Source organism: Trifolium pratense, linkage group LG1, assembly GCF_020283565.1.
Source record: "Trifolium pratense cultivar HEN17-A07 linkage group LG1, ARS_RC_1.1, whole genome shotgun sequence".
Lineage (NCBI taxonomy): Eukaryota > Viridiplantae > Streptophyta > Magnoliopsida > Fabales > Fabaceae > Trifolium > Trifolium pratense.
In genome coordinates, this window is record NC_060059.1 from 10,929,038 (window position 1) to 10,956,909 (window position 27,872).

At 32.1% G+C, this 27,872-nt stretch overlaps 4 protein-coding genes across 6 annotated transcripts; 1 reads left to right on the plus strand and 3 right to left on the minus strand.

Annotated features, from left to right (window-relative positions):
• The first annotated feature begins 12,130 nt into the window (after positions 1-12,130).
• Positions 12,131-17,303, plus strand: LOC123914960 (RNA demethylase ALKBH10B-like). 2 transcript variants are annotated; one of them, XM_045966183.1, is made up of 7 exons: positions 12,131-13,037; positions 14,746-14,876; positions 15,002-15,119; positions 15,261-15,362; positions 15,535-15,650; positions 15,744-15,898; positions 16,398-17,303. In XM_045966183.1, exons 1-7 carry the CDS (start codon positions 12,518-12,520, stop codon positions 16,879-16,881), a joined length of 1,626 nt encoding a protein of 541 aa, XP_045822139.1. In that variant the 5' UTR covers positions 12,131-12,517; the 3' UTR covers positions 16,882-17,303. The 2 variants fall into 2 exon arrangements, with proteins under 2 accessions (XP_045822139.1, XP_045822097.1); XM_045966141.1 differs by having other exon boundaries at positions 12,261-13,037; positions 15,002-15,362.
• LOC123915073 (BSD domain-containing protein 1-A-like) lies at positions 16,108-20,588 on the minus strand. 2 transcript variants are annotated; one of them, XR_006811861.1, is made up of 3 exons: positions 19,057-20,588; positions 18,144-18,343; positions 16,108-17,963 (listed from the first exon to the last, which is right to left on the minus strand). XR_006811861.1 is itself a non-coding variant. In XM_045966248.1 (1 exon), exon 1 carries the CDS (start codon positions 20,473-20,475, stop codon positions 19,099-19,101), a length of 1,377 nt encoding a protein of 458 aa, XP_045822204.1. In that variant the 5' UTR covers positions 20,476-20,588; the 3' UTR covers positions 18,919-19,098. The 2 variants fall into 2 exon arrangements, 1 of the variants encoding a protein (XP_045822204.1); XM_045966248.1 differs by lacking the exons at positions 16,108-17,963; positions 18,144-18,343 and having other exon boundaries at positions 18,919-20,588.
• A 616-nt stretch (positions 20,589-21,204) lies between these two features.
• LOC123915179 (probable galacturonosyltransferase-like 4) lies at positions 21,205-23,820 on the minus strand. The gene is made up of 2 exons (XM_045966349.1): positions 21,922-23,820; positions 21,205-21,671 (listed from the first exon to the last, which is right to left on the minus strand). Exon 1 carries the CDS (start codon positions 23,122-23,124, stop codon positions 22,057-22,059), a length of 1,068 nt encoding a protein of 355 aa, XP_045822305.1. The 5' UTR covers positions 23,125-23,820; the 3' UTR covers positions 21,205-21,671; positions 21,922-22,056.
• Positions 23,821-23,966: 146 nt separating this feature from the next.
• LOC123915266 (auxin-binding protein T85) lies at positions 23,967-26,545 on the minus strand. The gene is made up of 4 exons (XM_045966430.1): positions 26,266-26,545; positions 24,813-25,016; positions 24,584-24,651; positions 23,967-24,205 (listed from the first exon to the last, which is right to left on the minus strand). The coding sequence occupies exons 1-4, from the start codon at positions 26,485-26,487 to the stop codon at positions 24,100-24,102; spliced, it is 600 nt and encodes a 199-aa protein (XP_045822386.1). The 5' UTR covers positions 26,488-26,545; the 3' UTR covers positions 23,967-24,099.
• Between the last annotated feature and the right edge of the window lie 1,327 nt (positions 26,546-27,872).

Here is a 27,872-nt window from a genome sequence, read left to right on the forward strand (position 1 = left end):
ATATAATTTTTTTAAAATATTAGTGCATATGAATTAATAATTTATAAAAGATAAATAAAAGTACTATAAAGCATTACTAGCGTGTGACAATTTTTTATCAAAAGGAAAAGAAAGACTAAACACAAAACTAAGCAACCTGCTGCCTACAACCCTCTTACACTTCTACAAGTAGGATAATATCTAATTGAAAATGAGAAGTTCATATCTTCGTAAAGCCTCCATTAGTGGCTCCAAACATTGTCGATCAATCAACACATTCATTTCATTCGAACTAATCAAATTCAAAGGTGACTTAGAGTCGAATTGAACATTTTTCACACTAGAAGGATTTTCACTATAATCACAATCTGATTACAACACAGACTAAGACTACCTAGTCCTAGATTTCCAGCCTTACCTTGGTCGGAAGCCAATTATTAACGAACCTCCACGCAAAAATAGAGACTTTTGAAGAAATTAATTTATTCCAAATTATCTTCGTTATCCACTTATCTGAAAAATTTTAAATAGTAAGTTTTTTGTAAAAAACTTATAGAAAAGTTTCACTTTTTAAATAAATTTTTTCGTTAAATGGAATGCTTAAAGAGTGTCTCAAGAGCACTCGTTAACAAATGGTGAGGGGTTTGGGTAGTACGCTATAGGTCCTGAGTTCGATCTCCAGTCATTGTAAACCAAAAAAAAAATACCGTATATAAATAAATGGAAATTAATAATTTTGCTTTAAAAAATTATAATTTGATATTTATTTTTGAGTTATTACATGTTATAATACAAAGTTTCTACGATCGTTTTGCTTAGAGGGCTAAATTTTGTTACCACTTAAACTAATTAATGGTTGCTATTTGGTATTTATATTTTTTTTAAATGAAGTGACAAACACTAAATCACTTAAACTCACATACATTGTAAGGTTACATGTTTGAACTCTACTGAACTGAAAATATTTAATCTAACAATATCAATATTATCAGTTGAACTAAGATTTATGCACCGATGTTTATATCTTTAATAGTTACAAATGTTAAAATTCGGTTTTCTTTTATAAAAGAAGCAAAACACGAGTAAAAAACCCTAAGAAACAACACATGATGTGCTACACCCTAAATCATCAAAATGAAGATGCAACTTAAGGGATCACAAGAATGATCAAGAATAGACCAAGAGAAACTATCGCTATGACCTAAAAAAAATACACATTATAATTCAATGTCGACATTTGTGTTTTTCACATCACAAGTATGCATTGATTTTATTTTTTGACAACAGTATGCAATGACTTTTAAGTGCATATGAATATGATTTTATGTTTGTTTTCTTTCTCTTGGCTACCATGCAGTTAAGGGAAAATTCTCTAAAAACAAGAATCTTCCAAAGTTTCCCACTTTATAATAAATGAATGGTTATGATAAACCAATAAGTCATATTTTAGTGCACTTGCAATGTTCATCCAAAAGAATGAATGGTTTGCTTCAACTTTTATTTGGGTACAAACTACCTATCTTATATGGTCCAACAAGAATTTTGAACCAAATTCTATTTCTTTGGGTTTTATATTTGATTCTCTATCTCTATGATAAAGCACCTAAAGAGGTTTGGCACAAGCATATTAAAAGTATGTGCATTCGTGGAAGGGAATGATTCGTGAAGGGGTGATATTTATCTTATAAAATTTGGTAAATGCCTTCTTGGTAAAGTTTTAATTGAGAATTTATGCTTCGTTTGGTATTTACAAAAGAAAAAGGAAAGAAAAAAGCAGTTGGAAAGGGGGGGGGATTCCTTTCAAATAGATAAAAACACTTTTATTTCATTTGAAAATGTGATATTTAATTTAAAGTTAATTTTATTCTTCTATACTTTGTCCAATTAATAAATGTTTATTAATATGGGATCCAATAAATAGTGGATATTTATTTATTTTAGTAAAAAAAAAAATTATTCAAATGTTTATTATGATTTGTGATGAGATCCGTCAAACACGTTACAACATGAATATTTCCCTCCAAGTTGGGGAGAAAAGTAACTTATATGATCTAATCAAAAATCAAATAATGCTCCTTTAATAGTTAAGTTATTTTGTCTATCGCCGAATTGGCGAATTATTGTATGCTCTACATGGTGATGGAAACTTCGTATTAATATTATGATAATCCAAAAAAAAGACAAATTAATTGCTTTTTTTTATAAGTTTCTTCAACCGAAGATAATTTTATTTAAAATGTGCAAATATTAAATATAAATATCTCTTTTAGTTGAGATTCAAACTTAGATTCATCGTATAAATGTCAGAACCAATGTTCTAGTCTTGGATTCGAACATAGATTTTTGAGGTAGCCGAAGTAATTAGACTCTCACAATATGTTAGAACCGATGTTTGAGTCTTGGCCAAAATATATATATTTGCATTTAATAGTTGACACTTCAAATTCAATTTCCTCACATAACGTAAACCTATATAAGAAAATGCGAACAAATACATAATAAATTGCACACGGTCGTTCATTTAGAAAACATGATGGGAGGGATGGGTAGCTCAGCTGATTAAGCTAGTTAAACTAAGAGTTAATGAGGAGAAGGTCCAGGGTTCAAGTCCTGACAAAAGAGAAAAAAACTAACATGATATTGTAATACTAACAACATTGCTTATAAAAAAACATGATTTATAACTTTTAAGTTAGATAAGTTGTAGTAGATTCTAGTTTTTTTACTGAGAGAAGTTTCATCTTCTCTTTCACCTCTTTTAGTCATTCATCCATTGAAGATGAACAATTTTGGGTATTTTTTTTTATCCAAAACACACCCATCTTCATCATTTTTTTTCTCCCATTATATTTAAATAAATGTTATTCACATTGATTTTAGTTTTTTTTTGTTTGTAATTTTGTCATCTAAGTGTGACGTTGTTGTTTTGTTTGTCATCTTGTGTGACGTAGTTTGGTTTTCCTATCTTCGTACGATATTTAACTTGTTTTGTTCGGATTGACAAATTTGCTTAACTATAGATTCAACAAATGATGACTTGGTCATCAATGCTACAAACGGGTGACATGAGTACTCTTTTTTTTTCTTGTTATGTATTAAGATGATGCAAGTTTGTGCGCAGTTTCATCTTTTTCAATTTTAACTCCTAAAATTTAGGTGTTATTCATTGTAATATACTTATTTGAATTATTTTAAGTGAAAAAAGTTACGTAAGTTGAAGGACACTTTTATAATGACCAAACAACTATGATTGATCAAAATGGTAAAAAAAATCTTTACATTATTAGTGATCCAAATTAAATCCTAAAATTATTTGACTTTTTAATATATATATATATATATATATATATAAATAAATTAAATGATGTGAAAGGACTCATATGTGCACGGCAATAATACGAAAAGTGAATATATTTTTGGAAAATAAATTTGACATATGAACAGCATCATGGATCCATGCAAGGATATGCTTTGATTATGAAAAAGACTCACATCACAAACGGTTTAGTAATGATTAGCCAATAAGAAATTGCCATTGAAATAGTGAATTGACTTTCTAATTTTTATTTCTTTTTGGAAATAGACTTTCTAATATTTTCCATTTTATTTGTATTTATACATTGATATTTTAATGGGTTTTGTGGTGATGGGATAGCGAAGAACTATGTAGATATTTTGTTGCCTTAGGCTGTGTCCTCTCCATCGTAATTGGGGCACTTTTGTAAAGGGTACTTTTAACATGAACCTCTCGTGTGTGTGTGTTCTTCACACTTTTGACCTTAAAAAAAAGGGTCATGGGATGAGGCACCAGCCACCATTCCCTTTTGCGCGGTACGTGAAATTGATAACTTTCTTTATTCCTCTCATTATGTCTTCATTTTTAAGGCCAACTAGTTCACCAAGACCGTATATTTATTGGTTTATTTACCAATATACTATCAAAAATATACCAATATTATAACTATAAATAATATTGATATATTTTTGACCGTATATACTTCATTTTTATTGGTATATTTATTGGTAAAAATATACCAATATTATAACTATAAAAAATATACTATCTAATAATGAAATGATATAAACTATTGTTGGTCAAAAAAAAAAAATATACTATCTATGAACTATATTGGAGTAGTTGTTTTTATTTTTTGATAGTTATAATATTGGTATACAATATTTACCTATGTTGATAATTATCTCTATGAGAGAATCTATTTGACTATTTTAGTAGAATGTTTTCTTCCAACAATATTATTTTTATTCACAAAATTTGAACTTGAGATCATATTTAAATAATTTAAGCCCAACATCACTTAAACATATAATATGGTGGAGTGATATTTTTTTATTTTTACTTTTTTAACATAAATGTCGGTTTTCTATCTATAAAAAAAAATAATAATGTTGGTTCTTGGAAAAAAAATTAAATTAATGTTGGTTCTTAAAGTCAGTATAATCTAATAAAAAAAATTAGCTGTAGAAAAAGAATCTAATAAAGCCTGTAGAGCTAGCGATTGACAATTATATATAATTTTTTTTTTATAAAAGACAATTATATATAATTAAAAGAAGAGTGCATACCCTCTTCATGTATTTCAACAATTAAAAAACTAGAAAACTCTTGTAAAATAAGTACACCTGATCAGTTTAGCCATTAGAGCATCCAAAATAGAGAACATTATTGTTTGTATTACTATTTTATTTTATAATATTGTTTGTATTTCTATTATTTCCATTTCAATTTAACATATCCTTCAAAAAGAGAAAAATGAAATTCGTATATTTTTTTATGAAATAGTTTAATGACTAAATTTTTAGTTTAAAATTCATATTTTTTTACCTGTGAATAAAGTGACATCAAATGGACATTATGAATAAAATATGTAAAGAATTAAAGTTACTATATAGATTTTAAAAATGTTAATGTCCCAATAATTCGCATTGCTAAATACTTCATGAGAAATAAAATAATGCACATTGCACCGACTGAACGCCAATTAATTAATTAATTGGGCATTTGTCCACTCTTTAGTTTTTTTTTTTGACACAAATTGTCCACTCTTGAGTTATGGCTTGAATATTTTTACTAGTGTGATAATTAATCACATCTTGACATATATGCTCACTAATTTATTGGTTTGTTATCCAGAACAATTTCATGTTACTATGGCTAATTTGCATTTGGTCAATTTGAAAGTCACAAAATAATGTGATTTTCAAACATTAAGGAAGTCCTTCTTTACAAAATTTTGAAGAATATTAAGTTCTTATCATGGGAGTCGTTATATTAGTGATGTTCACATTTTAGCTATTTTGAAGAATGGTTAACCTATTTATTTTTATTTTTTTGACAAAGGGTAATCTATTATTTATTTATTTTATTTGGGGTGATTTTGTGATCATGCGGCATTGCTCCGTTTTTTCCCCAGTGAAGTGGATGGAGGTTTGTACCTACAGGTGCTCCGACGTTCAAGTCAGGAGTGGAGTGTATATATAGTCCTCAGGACTGGACCAAGGTCCTTGATGGTCATTAATGTCATCGCCGAAAAAGGCTAGAGAGCCATAACAGTTAATGCTTATCATTTCGGTGATTGGCTGTTATAGTTTGTTACGATATGCAAAGATACCACGATCATTGACCAGAAGTGTTCTTCGTGGGCTGCTCCCAAGTTGAGTCTTGCTCGACGGTCCAAATGGAGGATTTCCTCAGTTATTGGGCTCTAAGCCTAGTCCAGAACATTTTGTTTGAGTTCTTTTGATTATTTTTTTTTATAGTAAGAAATTTTACTTCTTTCATTCAACAAAACATTCATAATACTGTATAAAATGATATGTAATCAAACTTTTGGTGATTAACAAGTGTCATGGTACTTGTATAAATAAATGTGTACCATAAAATTCAACTTAAACTGAAAACAAAACAAACTTCAAATTTTGATCTCTCAAACTATGTCTCACTTATTTAAGCAAAGACTACCTGACCTTTGTTTGTCAGCTCTAAGTATGTGCAGTGCAGCAAGGCCAAGCCACACGACAACAACCACCAGGCACGCCGCACACCAACAACAACAACAACAACAGTGTTTCAAACCTCAAAGTCACATGTAATGTATGGATGTTGACATGTAATCTCTTCAAACTATATTCAATTGCAAGATGACTTTACTTTCTCCCATTGACCCCACTCACATTGTTTATTTCTAACCAACAATTCAGCTTCTCACTGCTTACCACAGTCTACTCCACTCCACCCTGTTTATTTTTTTTTTACCATTTTCCTGTTCTGAGGTAAGAATTACTATAATAATGAGTGCATTGTGCAATTGAAGGTTCAATTATAATAATGAATTATAAAATAAACCGAGTCAAACTTTTTTAGTCGAGTAGTTTAGTAGTTAGGAATTTCACGTAAATAAAGTTTCCAAAGTTTAAACTTCAGCTCTGCATATAAAATGCAATGTTTCGACCAACTGAACTAATCAGAAAGACCATAATAAAAAATGTTTTAGTTCAAAAGTGTTTTTTTTTAATCATCAACTTTTTTTAGCATAAAAAAAAATCATCAACTTTTTTAATAGATTAGTTTCTTTTGTTTTTATAGATTATCAGCCGAAGTGTTGAAACCTAATTTCTACTATCATCTATATATGATCATAGCCAAACAAAAAGAAAGATGAAAAAGTGCAAAAAGAGACCAAACATATGTGCTTAACAAACAGCACCCACATATATTGCATATCAGCTAGTAGTGTGAATGAATTGACATCTCATGTACCTAATGCAAGAACGTAATAGCCTGATTAGTGAAAGATTAGTTTTGTTTTTACTAATAGTGAAAGATCAGTTCATATACAAGTGAATCAGATCTTGCATCATGTACTACTACTATATTAGATCAATATGTCTGGAACTCACTTGGGTGGGTCTAGTGGTATTGACTTGAGACCTGAGAGTGTGTTCCTCTTATGGGTTAATTTAGCTTCTTCAAAAAAAAAAAAAATCAATATGTCGCGATAATTTAATGATAAAATTTTGACTCAATAATTAAAACAAATTTATGATATATAAAACGACTTAACTCAATTGTAAGTCATAGACTTACTCAATTAGTCAGAGGTTTGATTTCAGACTCATGAGTATGGTGAAAATTCAGTTGGGAGACGAGAATTCACTTTATGTTCTTCACAAGTTCACCAACGGAGATTAGTCATCACGAACGACGAAAAAAAAAATTCTGCTTTCTTCATAAAAGGAAAACAAAAATTAAATTTTGTGCTATAATATGCACACACACAAAAAATTGGTACATAGACAAAAAGACAAAGCCAACATAATGTTCATTTTTTTTTTCAATTGAGTTATCGATCACAAACATAAAAATGCAATAATTGTCTTTGAAGAAAATTAAACATGCCACTTTTATGCTCTATTTTTCGGACCTGAATTTCCTACAGTTGAAAAACCACACAGTTTAACACTGTAATGAATCTTTACCATTGTTTTTTGATCAAATGGTTTTGATTAAATATACTCTAAAATAATCCTGACCATTCATTATGATCGGACGGTTCACACCGTAACTACGTCAACGCAGTTACAGCAGCGAATCTTTTTCCCTATTTTTCATTTGTCTGTGAATTAAACTTAAACAACTGTTCTATATCCAAAGGGTCCCATACACATGGGGACATGCCTTTTACTTATTCCGCCATGTCATTTATTTTGGCCTTGCCAACTTGATATTTTTATTTATTTTCATAAAATAAAAAAAGGCCAGCGTGTTGGTTGTAAAGTTGAGTATTGAATTTCAAGATTTGTTTTGAATAATAGGTGAAAAGTGAAAACATGTCTTTTTAATTATTTATTGATAATGTACATTATTTTTAGAATTTTATCGTTGATTAAATCACACAAAATAAGAAAAATGACAGTATTAATAAATTTATTAATTCTTTTAAATAAATAAATTTATTGATAATGTATGTTATTTTTATAACTTTATCGTTGAAAAGAGGGAATTTATTTATGTTTTATCATAGTATTTATTGTAACGTATAAGAAAAGGTAAAAATAATTAGAGGTATACAAGTAATTTAAAAAAAAAGTGGTTAAAAATTGAAAGAAAATATTATAGAAAAAGAAAAAAAAATCTTAGAGACATAAGTAGTTTTATTTTTTAAATTTATACTTTTTAGAGGATGCAAAAGAACCAGTTTTTGATTTTTTATATCATTAATCACTCTCCGCAAATGAGAAAAAATATATGTTTTCTGTGTGAGCAAATTTGATCTAATTAAAAATTAGTAGAAAATAATTGTTAGATCATGTGGTATTCTGGGTTTGACACGAAATCTCTCAATTATATGCATGAATTTTATACAATAGTTACTGTCTCGTCTAATGACAAAAAAGAAGAAAAAGAAACTAGAGCATATTTAATTTGTACTAAAATAACTTAGAGCAGAAGTTTAATCAATTATTTAGGATGTGTCATGTGTGGCAACATACATAATAATGAATTGAGGAAGAAGAAATATTTGGGTTTACAAAAGCAAACATGTACTATACTACAATGAATAATGATAATAGTATTTGTTAAGTAAAACACATGGAGCATGAGGTCAACATCGGTAGTTTCCATCACCTTCGATCCTCATAATTAAAGGTTAGATTTCCATCTTGGCGATGGTGATGCTTCTTCATCTCTTTTAATAACATCTTACACATGGCTTGGTCTAGAACAAACGCATACGTAAGATATATCAAGCACCCTAAAACAATATAGCTTAGTTTGTTTCACGCGGCGGTGTTTCGCAGACTCTGTGAAAAATATAAAAGTGACCCCTTAATATAAATAAAAATAAAATTTTAAAAAAAAAAATTGTCGATTTAAATTGCATATAATAAAAAAAACCATTCTTATATAAACATATAAATTATCAATATTAAATTAATTGTATTAAATCAAATGAGACAAGAAATACAAAATAATTATCTTTGTATATTACGTCAAAAAGGAACCTCCTAATCTAAGGTTAAATTTTATGCAATTAAAATGGACTATAACTATATTTACGAGTATAGATAACTAATCTATTGATACTCATATGATATTTTATGAAAATTAACAATATATAACTATTATTTTAGGGCCTAAAAATTAATCTATTAATATAATCTGATATTTTATAGGAATAAATAATATATAAGTAATATTATAGGATCTCAAAATTTTGAGTTGAGGCCCTCAAAATTTTGAGACCCGATGCCGTCGCACATCTCGCACATGTGTGCAAGCCGCCACTGGTTTGTTTCACAGATGTCCGCATATTTAAGCCACTATGTTTGGTCTAGTAGTGAGTGGTTTAAGTAGTATGCATAAAGAGTGATTCGGTTCTCATTAGGCATGTCAATAAAACTCATATACGCGGGTACCCACCCAAACCATACCCATTTTGATGGGGAAAACCTGAGTTGACTGAGTTTGAGTTCGGGTTTGGGTTTTCCCCGATTTCAAAAAATGGGTTTGGGGCGGGTAATGGGTACATTGATACCCACCCCGAACCCGTCCCCGAACCAGCTCCGCTTATACTAAAAATTAGATTTCACCTCTTTTAAATTAGAAACGCTTAAACAATCTCTTAAATTACGTTCATATATTTATTTTTTATTTTAATTTGAGTATTAAACAAACCATTTTCTCTATTTTTTTTTCTTTATTTAAAAAAATATTGTTGAGAGAAAATAATTTTGGACATTTAACTTTTTTTTAATAAAAAAAATACTAAATATAATCTAAATTTATGTGGAAAGAGGCATAATGGGGATACCCGAAACCCGATGGGGATACACGATCCCCGTTGGGTTTGGGTTTGGGGTTATTATTTTTATTCCCGCTCGAATTTGGGATGAGTTTGAGGAAACCCGAACTTTATGAGTATGGGCTTGGGAAGGGCAAAACCCGTCCCCGCCCCGGCCCATTGCCATGCCTAGTTCTCATTGTCAACATTATAAAAAAAAAAAAATGTCCACGTATTTGGATTCTTCTTCCCAACCAATTATTAACTCACCCATGTTTTTTGAAAATTAAATGACACATTACTATGTTTATCAAACACAATAAATTGTCGTTTACGGGTTTAGATGTTCTTAATTTATCTAAAAATATAACATGACATTAAATTATTATCTATAAAATATCAGTAGTAAATTTAAATATAGAATACGGGATGTTCACCTTAAAAGAAAAAAAATTTAAATAATTGATTTGTTTCTGTAAATTCATGAGTCTTTTATTTTCGTTCCTGTAACTTTTTTTTGTTTAATTTTTTTTTTTGAATGTGTAAATTTTTTTGATTTTGGTCTCTGACGTCAAAGTCCTTTAAAAATGTATATGTGGCAAACAAGTATGATGTGTAAAAAATGATGCTCAGACAAAGATGGTGTGGCAGCGTGTGACACATCTTTCTCACTTGCCACATCACACGTCGCTACGTCAGCTTTCATTTGTGACATGTATTTTTTTATTAGACTTTAATATCATGGACTAAAACCAAAAGAATTTACAATTTTTTTTCAAATAAAAAAAATACAGAAATGAAAACAACAAATTTACAAACTTATAAAGACAAATTGATTATTTAAGCAAACAAAAAATTTGAACCTTTGCAAACCCAATTGACTTATTTGTCTTTTTAATTATAAATAAATTATACAACCTGGGTTTGGGATCTTGACCAACCAATCCATCATTGTAGGAGTATTTCTTATATTAGGCCTTAGCGTGCTTCGTGACAGGTTTTGCAAAAAACTTAGGTAGAAAGAAAAGCTATACATACCAAAAAAACAGAAGCAATAAAAGTATAAAACCCTATTTAACAATAATAAAACAATCTCAACAACAACAAAAATGGAACTCAACTTAACCAAAATAATTAATTATTGGTGATATATAGTTTTAAAACCCAAACACAAATTTTCAACTAGTTGACATCCCTCATTGGGCTATAGTGTAGGTCCTTGGTGTGCTTTATGATCTCATCAGCTTCTCCTTAAACAAACATTGTCATTAACATTAAGTATTCATTGAAGAGAAAAAAGATTCATTAAAAAAATGCCATTAAGTTTTTTAAATAACAAACTCAACTTGTTAGTTGTTAGTCTTGATTTGATTACAATTAAAACGACTAATTACATTATTAAAAAAATAAATAAAGAGATAAAAAATGTAATTAAACCTAAATAGAATAATGCATACACCGTTTCCATGAGCATAACTCAATTAGTATGAATATTACTTTTATATGCAGGGTCGAACTCGAAATCTCTCACTTATTAATTTCAAAAGATATTTCTAATCATTAAACTACTAAAAAATAGTAATGCATAGACTGAAATTAAAGCCAATAAAACCAACAACATTTATCATCACCTTAACTAATAATTAATTAATAAATGATATAAATCTTCATAACACATTATTCATTACTATTATAGAATAATATAATGTTGCCCCCAAAGAAAAAGTAATTAAATAAATTTTCGTGGATACCATGCCATACAATACAAACAACAACTTGGCCTGAGTCATCATAAAGTGATTCTCATCTCACAAGACTAACATTGTATTCTGTTAACTTCTATTTTAAAGTAAGAAAATTTGATTCCCACAACAATAATAATAATAATAATAATAATAATAATATAGCCTTTTAAAATAAAGCATTCACAAATCCTACCTCAACAAATAAATATCAACATTATTAAGTTAAACATCTTTATTCCGATTCAAAGTCACACATTTTTACCCGAGTTTAAACACAAAACTTTATTGTTGTATGTAAATTTCAGTGATACTTATCACTTCGTTTAAAAAAAATACGAATAATATCTAAATTTAAATTAGATGTCTACCAGAGTGTTCGCCAAGTAAAAAATAATTATACCCGAGTTTAAATAATGTTGTACCAATACATATTTAAATCAGATGTATACCGAAATATTCACCAAGTAAAAAAGTAATTATACCCGAATTTGAATAATGATGTATCAATACATATCTAAATCAGATGTCTACCGGAGCGTTCATCAAGTAAAAAAGTAATTATACTTGTCATAATTATAAAAAGGAAAAAATAGCCACGTCAAATGGTGTGTGATAGTGCCACGTTAAAAATAAAGTTGGAGTTAAATTGAAGTGGGCACAGTATACTATACCAACCATATAGCATAGCATAACATGAGAAGCCACCTTCATATCAATATCAATATCAATTTCTTCATCATCATATCATATATATAACAATAACATTTTCATTTCATATTTCATACTATACTATTTATTTTCACTCTCATTAACATAAACCCCTTTTTCTCTTACCTCTTCATATTTCTAATAACAAACAAACTTTGTTTTCATTTTGAAACAAAAACAAATTCACCTGCAAATTTCAATATCCAGATTCCGCAGGAAAAACAACACCATTGTTCTTCCCCCGATATCTCGGATCACACATCACACAATCATCCATCAACCATGGCGGCTGGTCCAGCATCAACCACCACCACCGCAACCACTACCGATCGACCTTCCATGCCACCAACAACAACAACCGTTCCTCTTCAACCACCACCACCAATGCTCGTATCTGATTCATTCGCTAAAGATGCTATTCTCGCTTGGTTTCGTGGCGAGTTTGCTGCTGCTAATGCTATCATCGATGCTCTTTGTTCTCATCTCTCTCATCTTTCTTCATCCGCTGATTATACCAATGTTTTCGCCGCTATTCATCGTCGTAGACTCCATTGGATCCAAATCCTTCAGATGCAAAAGTATCACTCCATTGCTGATGTCGCTCTTCAGCTTCGTATAGTCGCTGAAAACAACAAAACTGCGATTCAAGAAGAACAAGAACAATATGTCATTGAAAATGATGTCGTCGTTGCCGAGGAGGAGGAGCCGGAGCCGGAGGTGGAACAACAGAAAGTCATCAATGGTGGTGGTGGTGATGAACACGAGGAGTATGATTCACCCGAGAGTGAGATCACTGATTCAGGTTAATTAATTACTATTATTATAAATTAATTATTACTTTTTGTTTACAATTTACATTAATTTTCTTGCTAATACAGTTTGATCTTCAATAATCCATCCTCTGTTTTTTTTTTTCTTCTGAAAGGACATACTCTGTTTTTTTTATTTACCATAAAAATTTAATTTTTATTTTCCAGTTAGTAGTTTTTTTTTATTATATTATTTTCATGTTGTATTTTTTTTTTTTTTTTTGTACAAATTGTTTCTTTTGGGTGGAACAAACATTGGGAAATGGAAGAGTTTTTTTCTATTTGTTTATTTAAGAGAAAAATTAAAGTATTCTTTTATACTTTTTTTTTTACACAAAGTGTATTTTTTTATGCTTTTTCTTTTACTACCTTTTCATTGAAATAAACAGAGACTTTATAAAAATCTGTTTTGAAAAGAACAACAATTTTCAAAACAAAAAGAACAATTTTTTTAATTCTTTATTTTTTGTACTACTAATAGTTTTTTGTGGTGTATGTTTTGGAAAAAGAAATTTTTGTTTCTGCAAACAAGTCACATCAGTCATCAAATTTTATGTTGGAATTTGCTTTCCTTTATTTATTTCTGTATTTGAAGTCAAATTTCTATGATAAAGCAATAATAGACTTGGCTTGTTTAACATTTTGGCCAATTTTCATGATTTTTCATCAGTTAATGGAAAACCGTTTGTTAATTATTTTTATTGCTTGTGTTAGAAGTTCTTGTTTTAATTGTAAAAAAGGGATTTTGTTGTTACTAATAAAGATGGTACTAGTAAAGTAAATAAAGTAAAGTAAATTTTTGTTGTTGATAATAGTACTAAGAAAGAGAAGGGTTGGTGTGTTGTGTTGAGGTTGAGGGTCATGGTTGTTAGTTTAAGGACTTGGGTGAGACCATGACCAGACAAATAGAGCACTATGTTAAAGGTTGAAGTTTTGGAACTAGAAACAAGAAAGTGTGTGCATTGTTTTTTTATTTATTTTCAGCCGGCGGGACCACCGGAGACGACTACATGATGTGTTGGTGACCTCAATTGTTACCGGGGTTCCGGTTGGTAGGTCAAACTTTGGTTCCCCAATTATCAAGTATTTTTCTCATGAATTATTGATGAATAGGTGAAGAAGAATATGCTATCACACATTAGAATTCATATAGTAGTATATGCTGCTGATGTTGATGTAGTGATGGCTTTGTGAAGAGGATGAATGTAGTAAAGCTATAAGTGAAATTATTAGAATAATTCAAAGAAAAAATAAAAACCATTAATGTTGGAACTTTAATCAAAGCTTGTAGCAGCCTCTATGTTCAAACAAAAATTGGGATGAAAAAGACATGTAGGGTCAGTTGGATGCATTTACTCTGAGAACAAGACATGGAACTAATGCTAGTGCTTGGGCTCACAGTAGTGGTGGTAACCACTTTGTAGAAAACGACAGTTTTCTTAACAATCACACAGTTCAAAGTTCAAACGTGTTACAATATAAAATTTCAGTTGAATAATGTATTAATGTTATAAGTTTTGGCTAAATCATATAATAACACAAATGATTAGCTATTTTGGGTCCCTTGGCACATGATGTATGTAGTATAATACTAAAAGAGGGTAATAGTTTATCAACTGTATTTGTGACTGCATTGTTTAGGATAGAAATTTGTTGTTGTCTTTTACTGAAGATTAAAATTTGCATGGCTTTTATGTGCAGGATCTCAAGAAAACCAGACTAGTTCAATGAACATTGATATATGTTCCAATCATGAAGAATGTGAAGAACGTCCTTCACAGTTTAAGTTGACAAAAGGTTTCACAGCAAAAGAGTCAGTGAAGGGGCACATGGCAAGTTTTTTCTTCATTTCACAGATTAAAAATGCATTATTCATTTCCCTAACTATTTTATGCACTAAGTAGTAGCCTATATGCTACTGCAGTACTTCTGATTAACAGTTGATTGCAATTGGCAGGTGAATGTTGTGAAAGGGTTGAAATTATATGAAGATGTTTTCACTGATTCAGAATTGTGCAAGCTGTCAGATTTTGTCAATGAGATCCATACTGCTGGCCAGAATGGGGAACTGTCTGGTAAACCACTGTTGAACTTTGTGTGTGTCGGGATAAAGACAAATTATATAGCAAGACCATCTATGGCAGCTCCAATGTATTTGTGCGGTTATACAACGAATCAAATATTTCTTACATTACTATCTTCTTGCATACTTGTAGGTGAAACTTTTATATTATTCAACAAACAGATAAAGGGTAACAAGAGAGAGCTGATTCAGCTGGGTGTTCCAATATTTGGACAGATAAAGGAGGACACAAAAAGTAAGAAGAATTTATTGAAAGAAATTGTGATTTATCATTTATCAAGTAGTTTTACTTTACCTAACATAAGTACAATCTCATTCTTATGATCTCAAATGTTGCACAGATGATGATTCTAAACTAGAGATATGCTCAGTAATTCTGTTTTGTCATTTTGGATTTTTGTTTTCAGGTAATATAGAGCCAATTCCAGCAATTCTGCAACGTGTCATCGATCACTTTATTCAATGGCATTTACTTCCAGAGTACAAAAGACCAAATGGTTGTATCATCAACTTTTTTGAAGAGGTAAATTTCTACCTCTGGTGATAGTCATATTGGTACTGTGATCAATGTAGTGTGCAATGAAATAACCATTTGGCACTATTTTGATAATTTTAGGGGGAGTTTTCTCAGCCATTCCTGAAACCACCGCATCTGGATCAACCTGTGACCACTCTTCTTCTCTCTGAATCAACCATGGCTTTTGGGCGTATCCTTGTGAGTGAAAACGATGGGAACTACAAGGGACCACTCATGCTCTCATTGAAGCAGGGGTACATATCAAAGAACTTATTCTCTTTGCAGTCCTAATCTTCCATTTATTAATTAAAGATTCTAGCACAGTGCTGGAATCAATGGAAGAAGTACCTTCAACATTTATAGGACAGATGTAAGTGAATAATATGAAGTGCTAGCATTTTAGAGGATGCAATTATGTGCTCGTATAATATTCATACTATTGGGTCAGATATTGCTTTGGTACTTTTCTTTTGTTTTTTGTTTTTCTTGAATATCAGACAAACTTGGGAGGTACTCAAGCCAGGGACAAAAACAGATTGTTTGTATCTCAAAAATATCAATGGCTAGATTGTAGTTGAAATGGAACCTAGTTTAGATAATCAATAGCCTTATTAATGTTCTCAGCTCAAGAATCAAGTTATTCATTGCTGAATGTCTAATTACCTGCTGAGATATTCTTCTGAATGTCTTGTGCAAGGAAATTGAGCCAATCATATATCGTACTAACCGATGAATAACAACTTGACTTTACAGGTCTCTCGTGGTGATGAGAGGAAACAGTGCTGACATGGCAAGGCACGTCATGTGTCCATCTCCAAACAGAAGGGTGAGCATCACCTTCTTTAGAGTGAGGCCAGACTCCAATCAATGCCAATCACCAACTCCTACCATGACAAATTCAATGACTCTCTGGCAACCTGCCATTGCTAATCCGTATGCTTTGCCAAATGGAACTATAAGTTGCGGCTATGACGGTATGGACATGATGATGCCCAAATGGGGAATGCTTCCTGGCCCGATGATGATGCTGACACCTATGCGTCCTATGGCATTGAATCCCCGTAAACTTGCTGGTGGTGGTACTGGAGTCTTCTTGCCATGGAATGTCCCATCCAGAAAACCTGCAAAGCATCTTCCACCACGTGCACAGAAAGGAAGGCTTCTAGCATTGCCTTCTCCTGTTGAGCCACACATTGGAGAGTCCACTTCTGAACCCAGCATTTGTGTCGAAGGATGAGAACAAATTTGGTTATGAAGCAGCCTTGGGTTCAAAGACATGCGAAACATGATAGGTGACTTTCAAGCTCCAGTTATTTTCTCTGCACTCTGGAGCTTACATTTTGTTGTACAAACAGGGTCCACCCCAGGTGTTGCTACAGAAGTTTGGTTCATTCTTTTTATTTCACACCCTTTCTTCTACTTTTTTTTCTTCCTCTTGGATAGAGTAGATTCTAGTGGAGTTCACAACGGTATTTTTATGTTTGCCAATCATGGTAAGAGCTTTAGTAGAATAGTCAAGCTTTCAAAATTGAAGAGTGTGAATTATATCTGATATATCAGTTTGTAAGAATGATATTTTTAAGTTAACCATCTTTTTAGACGAATCAAATCGTCATTGGGATGCTTAGTTATTTATTAATGATTTTCTCTATTCATATATATGTTGTTGAATTTCAAGTTCAGTCTTTGTTGTGGAATTCTTTAACCACTTTTTAGATATGTATGGTCAATTAGCCATATCTGAATCGTAATTACATGTTTGTTTAATCTCAGAAGGAGGTATTGTTTCAAGTATTTGTGGTGGATTTTCTTGCTTAAAATTATTGCGTCTATTCCTGAAAGTGAATCAACATCCAAAATCTGGAAGTGGAAACAAATTCTGTAAATTTCAGTTACCTACTGTGACATACACCTCATATCCTTAGCAGTTCCATGTTTTCATAGAGTTGAAGGTTATACTACTATGAGAGACTTGTATAATGTATACTATCTGATATTTTCAATTTTGATTTTAGCTACTTGATTCTAGGAGGAAGAACTGCAGTAAATTTGTTCCTTCATTGTTTTAATTTGAATATTATTCATCTTGCTTTCTGATAATTGAGCATAACTCAACTTCTTAAAGAGTGGAGTATATTTTGCATAGAAAGAACCATGCGGTCCCCTTTTACTTTTTCATTTAGTAAAGCTTATTTTTTAGCATCAAATGATTCTGCCTAATCAATTAACACGAACAAAGACATAGAAGTAGACACCTAGCTCAAAGTCAAGAGCTCAAACCTGCCACAGCTACAAGGCCAGTGGGTTTGCTTGTGTCATCTGCACAAAGACCAATAAAATGCAGCTTTGAATTATTACACCTTATAATATGATCAAGACCTTTTGTTCATTGTTTATATAAAAAAAAAAAAAAGACCTTTTGTTCATTGTGACTTGAAATGCTTATTTTAGGCTTCATTGTTACTGGTTTAAGAATTTGTAGGTTTAGAATATACGCACCTTCGGTAAGATTCATATCTTAAAAAACAGTCATCATGGCTCATAACTCTGGCACCAATTGAGGCATTACAAAAACACATATACTCTTATGGTACTTTTCATGCACCTAATGTATTCATTGGTAGGTAAATTGAACTGCATAAGACATGTATTGTTTTGTCTTCAAAGGAGACTTCAGCTTCCACAGTAGCATATGTTGGCTGAAAGTGTAAAAGATGCCACTAGAATTGATTATTCAGTATCTCATTTAAAATCTGAACTGAAATGCTTTATACATTATCTTTGACTAAATATAACATTCAATTTCCACTAGAAATTGTTTATGGATGACATTATAACAACTTCTGCTTGGGGATTGAATTTGACAGTATCTTCTAAAGTTGTGGCTATGCAATTTAGGCAAGTTTCATTTGAAACATAATCAATGTCCATTTACAAGGTATAAACCCTACATTGATCAACCCTGGAGAAGCAATATAAGATTTGGACATTGAATCATTGAAGGGTGGTAGAAAAGGAAGGAGGTTATTTGGATTGTTCTTCCATGGGGAGTCGAGCAAGGATATTGAGAAGGAAATCATGGGAAATATAATATGGAAATTGTTGCACAATGAATCAATCTTCTCAGGCTTAATAATAAAAAGACGATTCAGTTACACAGAAGCGACTAAGTTGAGAATTAATTCAAGGTGATCAATGGAATTGGAGTGTGACTTACAATTCCACGACAACTAATGTACAAATCAAATAAGAAGAGATATTGATCACATATTACTATAGAAACAGTTGCTTTTGATGCATTTTGGGTATAGAAATTAAATCACAAATTCACAATATTACTTCTATATCTTAATTCAATAAAACACGAAAAACAAAGGCAAATTTCTTTTTGTAAAAAATGGCACACACATACTATATCTTTTGAGAAATCACAACAGAATGGATCAAATACATGTCAAGCCTTCACAGGCTCATCATCATCATCTTCAATGTCCCAACTCAAGTCTTCATCTTCCTCTGCAGTGCTAAGGCGCTTCCGCAAATCATCCTTGCTGATGCTACCACTCTGACTCTGAGATTGAGTTGCTTTATTGTCATCGATACTGCTAAGATCCTCAATATCATCCCACCCAAGATCATCTTCCTCCTCGTTTTCAATGTGCTGATTTTCAACCACCGACGACTCATTATTCTTACTACTAGAAGATTTTACATCAGCAGCATTTCTTTCCACTTCTATCACTGTCTCATCAGACTCACCCACAGAAACATCCTTGCTCGCACTCACAGCACCATCAACTACTACTGACTTTAATGTTTTATCAACACCAGTATCCTCATTTCCACCACCCGTCTCATTAACAACTTCAACTCGCAATTCATCAACAGACTTACCCATCTCATTACCAAGTTCATTAGTTTGCATTGAATCATCTCTCTCTTCTTCTTTAGACTCTGAATGTTTCACCTCTTCCACACTCAATCTCTTCTCATCACTAGAACCAGAGCTAGATGCACCAATGTTCAAATCAGTATCGACACTTTTCCCCAAATTTTCACCTTCATGCTTCTTCTCCTTCTCCGCCACACTATCATCGTCATCGTCCTCATCTTCAACATCCCAACTCAAATCCTCTTCATCCTTAGATATTCTTCTAACAAGCTTAGCCCTAACATCTTCAGCTTTCTTAAGCCTATAAACCTTATAATAATACCTATACCAAAAAGTTTCATGATCAATACTATTTGGAACAATCCTTTTATAAACACTCTCCATTACATCATTCTCCCTAAAAAGACTCTCCATTTCATCACTTTTCCCATCCAACACAAACCCTAATTTCCACTCATTGAATTCACCCAAATCCTCAGGTACCTCAGTGTAAGTCCCAACATCACTCTGAATTGCACTAATCTGAGCATCAAACCTACTATATCGCTTCGAATCTAAGCTATTCGAATCGCGATTAGCAGTGGCGGTGGTGGTGGCAGTGGCATTATCGGAATCGAGATTAACGGCGAGGATTGCTTCCTTACCTTGAGATATGATCTGAGCCGTTCCTTTGATGACGGTGCTTCCGATCTCACCAACTGAATCTTGAGCAACCTCGATCTCGTTCTTCAATCCAGTGCTGAATTCCTGTAGATCGCGACGGTAGGTTTCGATTATGGATTCGGATTTGGCTGTGAGGGTTTTGATGAGTCCGCCGAAGTTCCAAGTGTCGTCGGCGCCGGCGGAATCGGGAATCGGGTCAGCATTGTTGGATTCGGGTTGGGATTCGGGTTGAAGTGGATCTGGATCGTCTGAGAAAACGGATTTGAAGAAATTCATGACAAAAGGTTTAACGAGGAGAAATGAGAGAGTGAGTGGAGTTAAGCTAAATGGTAGATTGGTGTCTACAATAACAAAGGTATGCAAATTTCAGATTATTTATTAAGGAGCTTAATTATGCTTCAAAAAAAAAAATAAGGAGCTTAATTATAATATTTGTTCTAATTTCAATTTTGTTAAACAAAAAATTTAACTTCATTCTGTTAAAAAAAAACATTAACAAAAATTAACTCATTTCATTAGAACATTTTCAATACAAACGACATATGATCGCTGGAAATTATCATAATTTATAAGACAATGACGCTCTCGCTAGTAAATGTGTCATATTATTTGTTTATTTCTGAAAAAAAAAATTATCTTAATATTTTTTGATCATCTAAAATAGCTCTTAATTCAGAATTGAAACTAAAATTGTTAAAGATATGGTGAATGGCTTGCTTGCAAGTTTCTGCTCTAAATTATATTTCAATCGAAAGTTTAAAAACAGTTCAAATTTTAATATGATTCTTAAAAGTTACGATGTTTGTTTCATTGCATTTTGGTGGTGATTTGGATGAGTAAAAATCCTTTTAATTTTTCAAAAGAAATGAAAGAAAAATAAATATGAGAGATTACGGGGTGAACACACAACTACTTACAATCTTACATTCTTTGTTCTAGATTTCAAGTTTAGATTAAACTTTTCAAGGTGATAAAACAACTATTATAGCTTTGTTGTGAGGATAATTATTTGGAATCAATTTTATAGATCATGACTATATAAATTACATGCACAATATTCAGTCAAAAACAGAACTTGAATCGGCAAAATTTTCTTGGTCTAGCATTGAGCTGGACACAAAATTGTACAAAAAAAATCTATCAAGATAATAAAAAATATTAAAATTCATAGATATATTTTCAGGGACACTTAATTTTGGACGAGGTTCATCAATCTGTCAACCAGTCACTGATGCAAATGATACCATCATCCACACAACCAGTGCCCAAGAAATTTTCTTTATGCACCCATTCCAAAACCCAGAAAAACAAAAGAAAAAAAATATTAAAGACATAACCAACACTTCTCCATAGTAATATATATATATATATCTTTCCCTTGGCTTCTTGAGTAGTAGTAGATAAGTCCCTTGAACAAAAGCTTTTGTATATTATTCCATGTCTTCTCTTTTCTAGTTTTCTTCAACACCAAACTGCAAAAAGCTTTTCATTTTTAATTCAACCTCAATAGAAAGAATAAAATTATAAAAAATTACTATGAAACACATACACTGACACGTCGACGCCGATAATAATTTAAGAAAACGACATAATTGAATGTAAATCATAAGTGTCAGTGTCGTGTCAGATACCGTCACGTGTCTGACACCATGACACACCTAATCCGAGAAGTGTCTGTGTTTCATAGTAAAAAAAAAAATGAATATTGTTAAAATAACTCACCTCTTTTATTAAATTTCTTCCTCCCCTAATTCTTTCCCATTTTATTTATAAATAATTGTGTGATTTAATTGAAATTGTTTTTTCTTTCCTCCCCTCCCCTCCACCCTCCACCTCCATTGTCTTTGTGAATAAAACTCATTCTTCCAAAGAATGAGTATTAGGACGATAAAGATCATAAGGTGCCCATAGATGATCAACAGAACAAGGTCTTCTTGAATCCAATCTCAACCAAGGTTTTCCTTTACCACTCCAATGAAGCAAACTAATAGGACCAGGATGTAAACTCCTACATTTCCCTAAAAGATTATCACCTCCAAGTCCATGTTGATTCCATCTATGATCCACACTCTTCAAATCCCCAGCCAAAACCAAAAGAAAAGGTGGCAATGATCCTAAATGATATATTCTCTTTTGTTTTTGTATTGTCATCCAATGTTCCACCTTCTGTGTATACTTTCCTTCTCTCCATTTTTCCACATCCATAACCATCACCCCCGTGTTAAAATAACACGGTTTCCGACCCTCGAACGTACGAGATAATACGGGATCATTCCAGAATAAATTAGTAAAATACACTGAGAAATTTGCTTGGCAATATTCTGGTGCAGCCAATACCTTGCCCTGCAAGTCAACATCCCATAGCTTTGCAATGTCATCAACAACAACAATATCAGAATCAAGGTATATAACTCGTTTGACATAAAGAGGGAGAATATCAGAAAGGTAGATTCTTGCATAGTTAAGAGGCTGATCCAATGCTTGACGAATGGATTTCGAGATTTTTCCGCGTACCCTATTGGATTCAAAGCGGTAAATCTTGAATTTGAGATAAGGGAAGGTTGATCTTATGCTTAGAAAAACCTGAGGCTCAAACCTTGCCCAAAGGAAATGAAACTCAACATTTTCAGGACAAGTTGAATGTTGCAAAATGGAGAGAACAGCAGCCATGGTTCCTCTGAGATAATTTGAGTCCAATGTCATGGAAATGTGAATGCTTTCTTTGTTGCACGTTACGCCGTTGCGAAAAGCAGGCGCTTCTCTAAATATAGGGGCATCAGGGGCAGGCTTTCGTACAACGTCGAGGCGGATAGAGGTTGTTGTGACGGTACCTGCAGCGACAACATGATGATGATGAAGGAGGGAAAGGGAGAAGAGAAGAAGGAAAGACAGGAGGCCATGGAGTGATGATTTTCCAAAGGCCATCCTGTCTTCTTGTTATGTTATAGTTGGGGAAATTAAGGTTGTCTCAAGCAGCAAAAAGGGGAGGAAGAGTTGGAGCCATAATTGTTGTTCTGTTTTTTTACCTGTGCTAGCTGGTTGAGACAATTTTTGGAGGGAGGTTAGAGAAAATGAATATTTGTGAGAGATTGGTGAGAGAGATTGTAGGGAAGAGAATAATCTTCGGAGGATATTATAATATAGAAAGATAATAATATCAAACATAGTTGCCATTTTTGTTTCTATTTGGCAGTGTCATAAAATCTTTGTACATTAAAATTTAGAATCTCTCCCCTTTATATTTAGTTTCCCTTCATTTTCGACTTGTGCGGAGACGCGTGTAAATAAATAATATAAGAAGTTAAAATTTAAGGATTTTTTTTATTGAAAAACGTTTTAATGAGATGATTCGGGTGTCTTCTAACTTAACCAATATATTGGGTTAAAATTCGCCACATTATTTTTTCTTTTACCCAATGTTAAAACTCACCACATTATTGGCTTCCATTCTAGTACTAACTTAGTTTTCTCAACAACAATAAATGTAGTTTTTTCTACATTACTTCAATAATGTTTTTGACTCGTGGTAGGTGTTCCAAAATATCTCTATAGCTTTGACTCTAATATCAAACTCTACAAATCCATGTTTATACACACACAAAAAATATTTAAGGGAAATGATGAGTTTCCTTTATAGCAAGTTCACTTGATCTCTTAAAGAATTTATTCCTTTTTAAAGAATCTTCTGTTTGTTGTTTGCTTTGCATAAACCATGTTGAACAGTTTGTAGCAAATATTTAGAAATTGCTAAGTTATTCAAGCCTATGTGATTGAAGCAGTGATATTAGACTAAAGAATACAAATGTCTAAACAGTTTTGAACTTGTAGTTAGAAAATGCTTTACAACAACAGAAAATCTCAGCAATAAAACAAGTGTTAAGTGTAAACCTTGACCATAAATCACAGTTCATCTTTTGAAGGTTCCTGAGAACATGGCTCCTCCAAAAAGAGTGGGAATTTCAATTTTGCTGCACTGTGAGGCATAGACCAGTCATCATATATAAACCTAATGAAAAACCAAAACAGACATAATGATTAATGAGCAACTAAAACAGGAGAAAAACATTGTAACAACATAGCCCAGTGGTTGTGTTCTTCGAGGAAACAAAGTTAGCACGAGTTTGAAACCTTTGTCGCTTTTTCAAAAAATAAACAGGAGAAATGACCAACTTATGAAAAGAGGGAAAAATATTCGCACCACTGTCCCATGATTTAAAATGTACATGTTGCCGGTCGTGAAGAATAGAAGACGTAAATTCTTTAAGAGCCAGACAAGAGTCACCACTATCGTTTTAGTTTTTAAAATTTAAAGAGTGGCAACAACAACTACCACCTCGTTAGTAAAGTATTAAATCCAAGGAGAATGGGAATAGAGGTCACTTACACTTTAATTGGTGGACGAGATATGATAACTATAACTTGTAAATCCTCATGCTCGTTGGTGTTCCAAAGCTGCAAATCATGTCCTCCATAATCACTTAAAAATACACGGGACCATTGTAACCAAAGAACAAGTAGGAAATATCTTAAGCTGTTAATTATCTAAAGAAATGTGCAGCCCCCCACAAAACCAAATCAAGCTGGAGAAATCTCACAGTACTTAAATGGTTTACCTGATGAGCATCATTGACAGGAATATGAAATGTGCTATTTGGAAAGAAAAAGTGCTCCTCTGGCTTTCCAGGGTACTTCCCATGTGAATTTGATGCAATATAAAGAGTGCCACTGCCTTTGAGAACAATAAAAACCTCTTCACAAGAATGCCTGTGAATTGGGGTGCGCGTTCCTGGTGAAAATGTTTCAAGCCATACTTCAACCTGTTCCATAAAAAGTTCACAAAAATGATATTATACAAACAGATTGAACCATCATTGATCACACAGTTTCTCGAAAAACATGATGATATCCCTTACATGATTTATTTTCTTAACTAGAAAATATAGTGCAACTATCAAGAACAACAAATATTCTGTTCCAATAAAGAAAAAAAGGCATGACAACCAATGTTGCACATCGTACCGGTTTGGGTGAAGTTTTCAGTAAGCACTTACGGAAATAGAAAAGGCAAAATAATCTCGCAATGAACAATGAATCTTCTAAATAATAACTTCCTACATAAGGTAAAGTCAGCTTGTCCACCTCAGGTTTTTCATAAGCTCTCTCATAAACTTCTCCTCAAGTACCTATAAACTTATTAAAAAAAAATTCTTCATAATTTAGAAACCAACCAAAATACTTATCTCGGTTGAGAAATTCCAATAAACTAGAAAGTAATCAAAATTGGGTTAAGTCTGTCACTCCTTTAGTGAACTCCTCTTTACATTTACTACTTGAAATCTATCATTCAAGACAATTTGACAGCAGGTTTGTTTAATGTTGAAATTTTAGTAATACTCCCTCTAGTCCCTATATGAAAAAATTCAGTTTTTAGATTTACCACTTATTCAATGAATCTAAAATCTGGATTTTTTCTTATAATAGTGACCAGAGAGACTAACTTCATATTCCATGCTTGTGAAACAAATTATAAAGGACAACCTAGTGCAAAAAGCTGCAGTCATGAAGTCCAAGAAAAAGTTGAACCCAATATGAGTTTACTTTAGGGGCTTTCTAGATTGACTTATTTGAGCTAATCTACTATCATAAGTGTTTAAGCACTCATGAGACCGTTTGAGAGAGCTTATTATAGAAACAAGTGATGATGTGCATAAGTTGTTCTCAAACAATTTGACTTGATTTTGGGTCCGTTTGGATTAACATATTTTTGAGCTTATTCAAAACAACTTATGGAAATAAACAAGCTTTTATGTAATATTCATATGCTTGTCAATGTAGTTTATGAAGAAACAGCTTATGAAGATACAATTTTCACTAGTGAGAACTTATCAATTAACATAAAAGCTCATGTATGTATTTGCATAAGATATTTTTCATAAGCTCAAAAAGAAGCTAATCCGAACGAACGGGCACTTTATATTCTGTTATTTATATATAGTCTTATAGAAGCAGCTTATACATAATCACTTATATGATAAACAATTAACATTATGAACTTAAGTTGACTACCTCTTTCATTCCGTGCAAGATTGAACCAGCAAGAGTGATGTGAGAGAGACCTGGTCTACCATAGTTATCCTGATGAATCTCGCTGATATTTCTCACCACCGGTAACTCTGCATATTTGTTGATGGAGGAGGAGGAGCATGGAGAAGAAGCAGCGAAAAGGGTTGAAGAAAATGAGATGAAACTGATCAGCAAAGTTTTGATCACAACATAAGGTTGAACCATCTTCCTTCCTGTTTTCTTTTTTGGAACAAAACAATTTGATGAGTAGATTCATTTCCCATTCTACACGTTACTTAAATAAAGTGACAACTTCGTTTTCTAGAAGGATTGACTTTAGCTAATTCAACTCATCAGCCAATGATTGAATCCCAACCTAAAGAATTAAATTGCGTAACAAGAAATAAGTATTAGGATATTATTAGTTTATATTATGTCATTTTACATTTTTATCCTTTATGGTTGTATTTAAAGGCATTGTGCCTCATTTGAATCCCTACTCTTGAGAATTGAATTTTTCGGTTCGTCCCTAAAATCCATTTACCCGTTACAATTGGTATCTTGACTCTTCGATTTGGCGCGCTAATGGCGGCTAAATACAATTGTTTGCAAAATAATCTAAACCCATAACTATGGAATGTGTTGTTAACCTTCCCAAAACATGGGACTTTATACTCCACATTGAGCATATGCAAACCAGTTACAAACGTACCAACTAGGAAGTATGATTCATTAATAGAGATGAAATTCTCATCTAATCACTGGTTGGTTGCACCACCACCGGAACCACCTGATGTCGCTGCAACACAGTTACTCAATCTGTTTATTTTGCTGAGCGGAACAAAGAGTGTTACAGCAACTCAATACCACAACTTATTAATTTAGCTACATTACAAGATATACCAAATCTTGTTGAAATTACATCCATGTTAAGCAATATCAAGCCTGTTATGGGGTTCGCCTATTTCTATTATGGAAGTGGTTCAAACCCTCGAGACCAAGCTCCAAAATTTGAATTTGATCAATTTCCCGGTAACTTGTTGTACATGGGTGCAAAACTCTTGAGTATTGGAACGAAAACTTTTCTTGATTTGCAACCATTGGATGATTGGTTAATAGTTTACTTCATCGATCTCTTACAATTTTAACTCTTTTCGAGGGAAATTACATGCTACCTCAAAGGGTTGGCCTCGTTGGATGTCCAGACCCGGTATTAAACAGTAAAAATAAAAACCATGCAAGTAAAGGAAATTGCTACTGCAAACATCCCTTCAAGAATCTTCTGTTTGTTTATCAAATTTTGTTTTGCATGACCATGTTGAACAGTTTGTAGCAAAATTTTAGAACCCCCTAATAAAAAATATTTTTTTTTTAAAAAAGAACATCATTTATTTAAAAAATAAATAACATCAATAATATAAAATAGTTATATTCTAATCAATAATAACAAAATACATTTTCAAACTAAAATCATTAAAAATTGATATTGTTTTTAATAAAAATTGCAACATAATTTTAGAAATTAATTCTTTATTTAAAAAGAAATAACAAAATATAGTTTAAGAAAAATAAAGTAGTAAAATTATCTATGGGTTATAGAGTGATTGTAT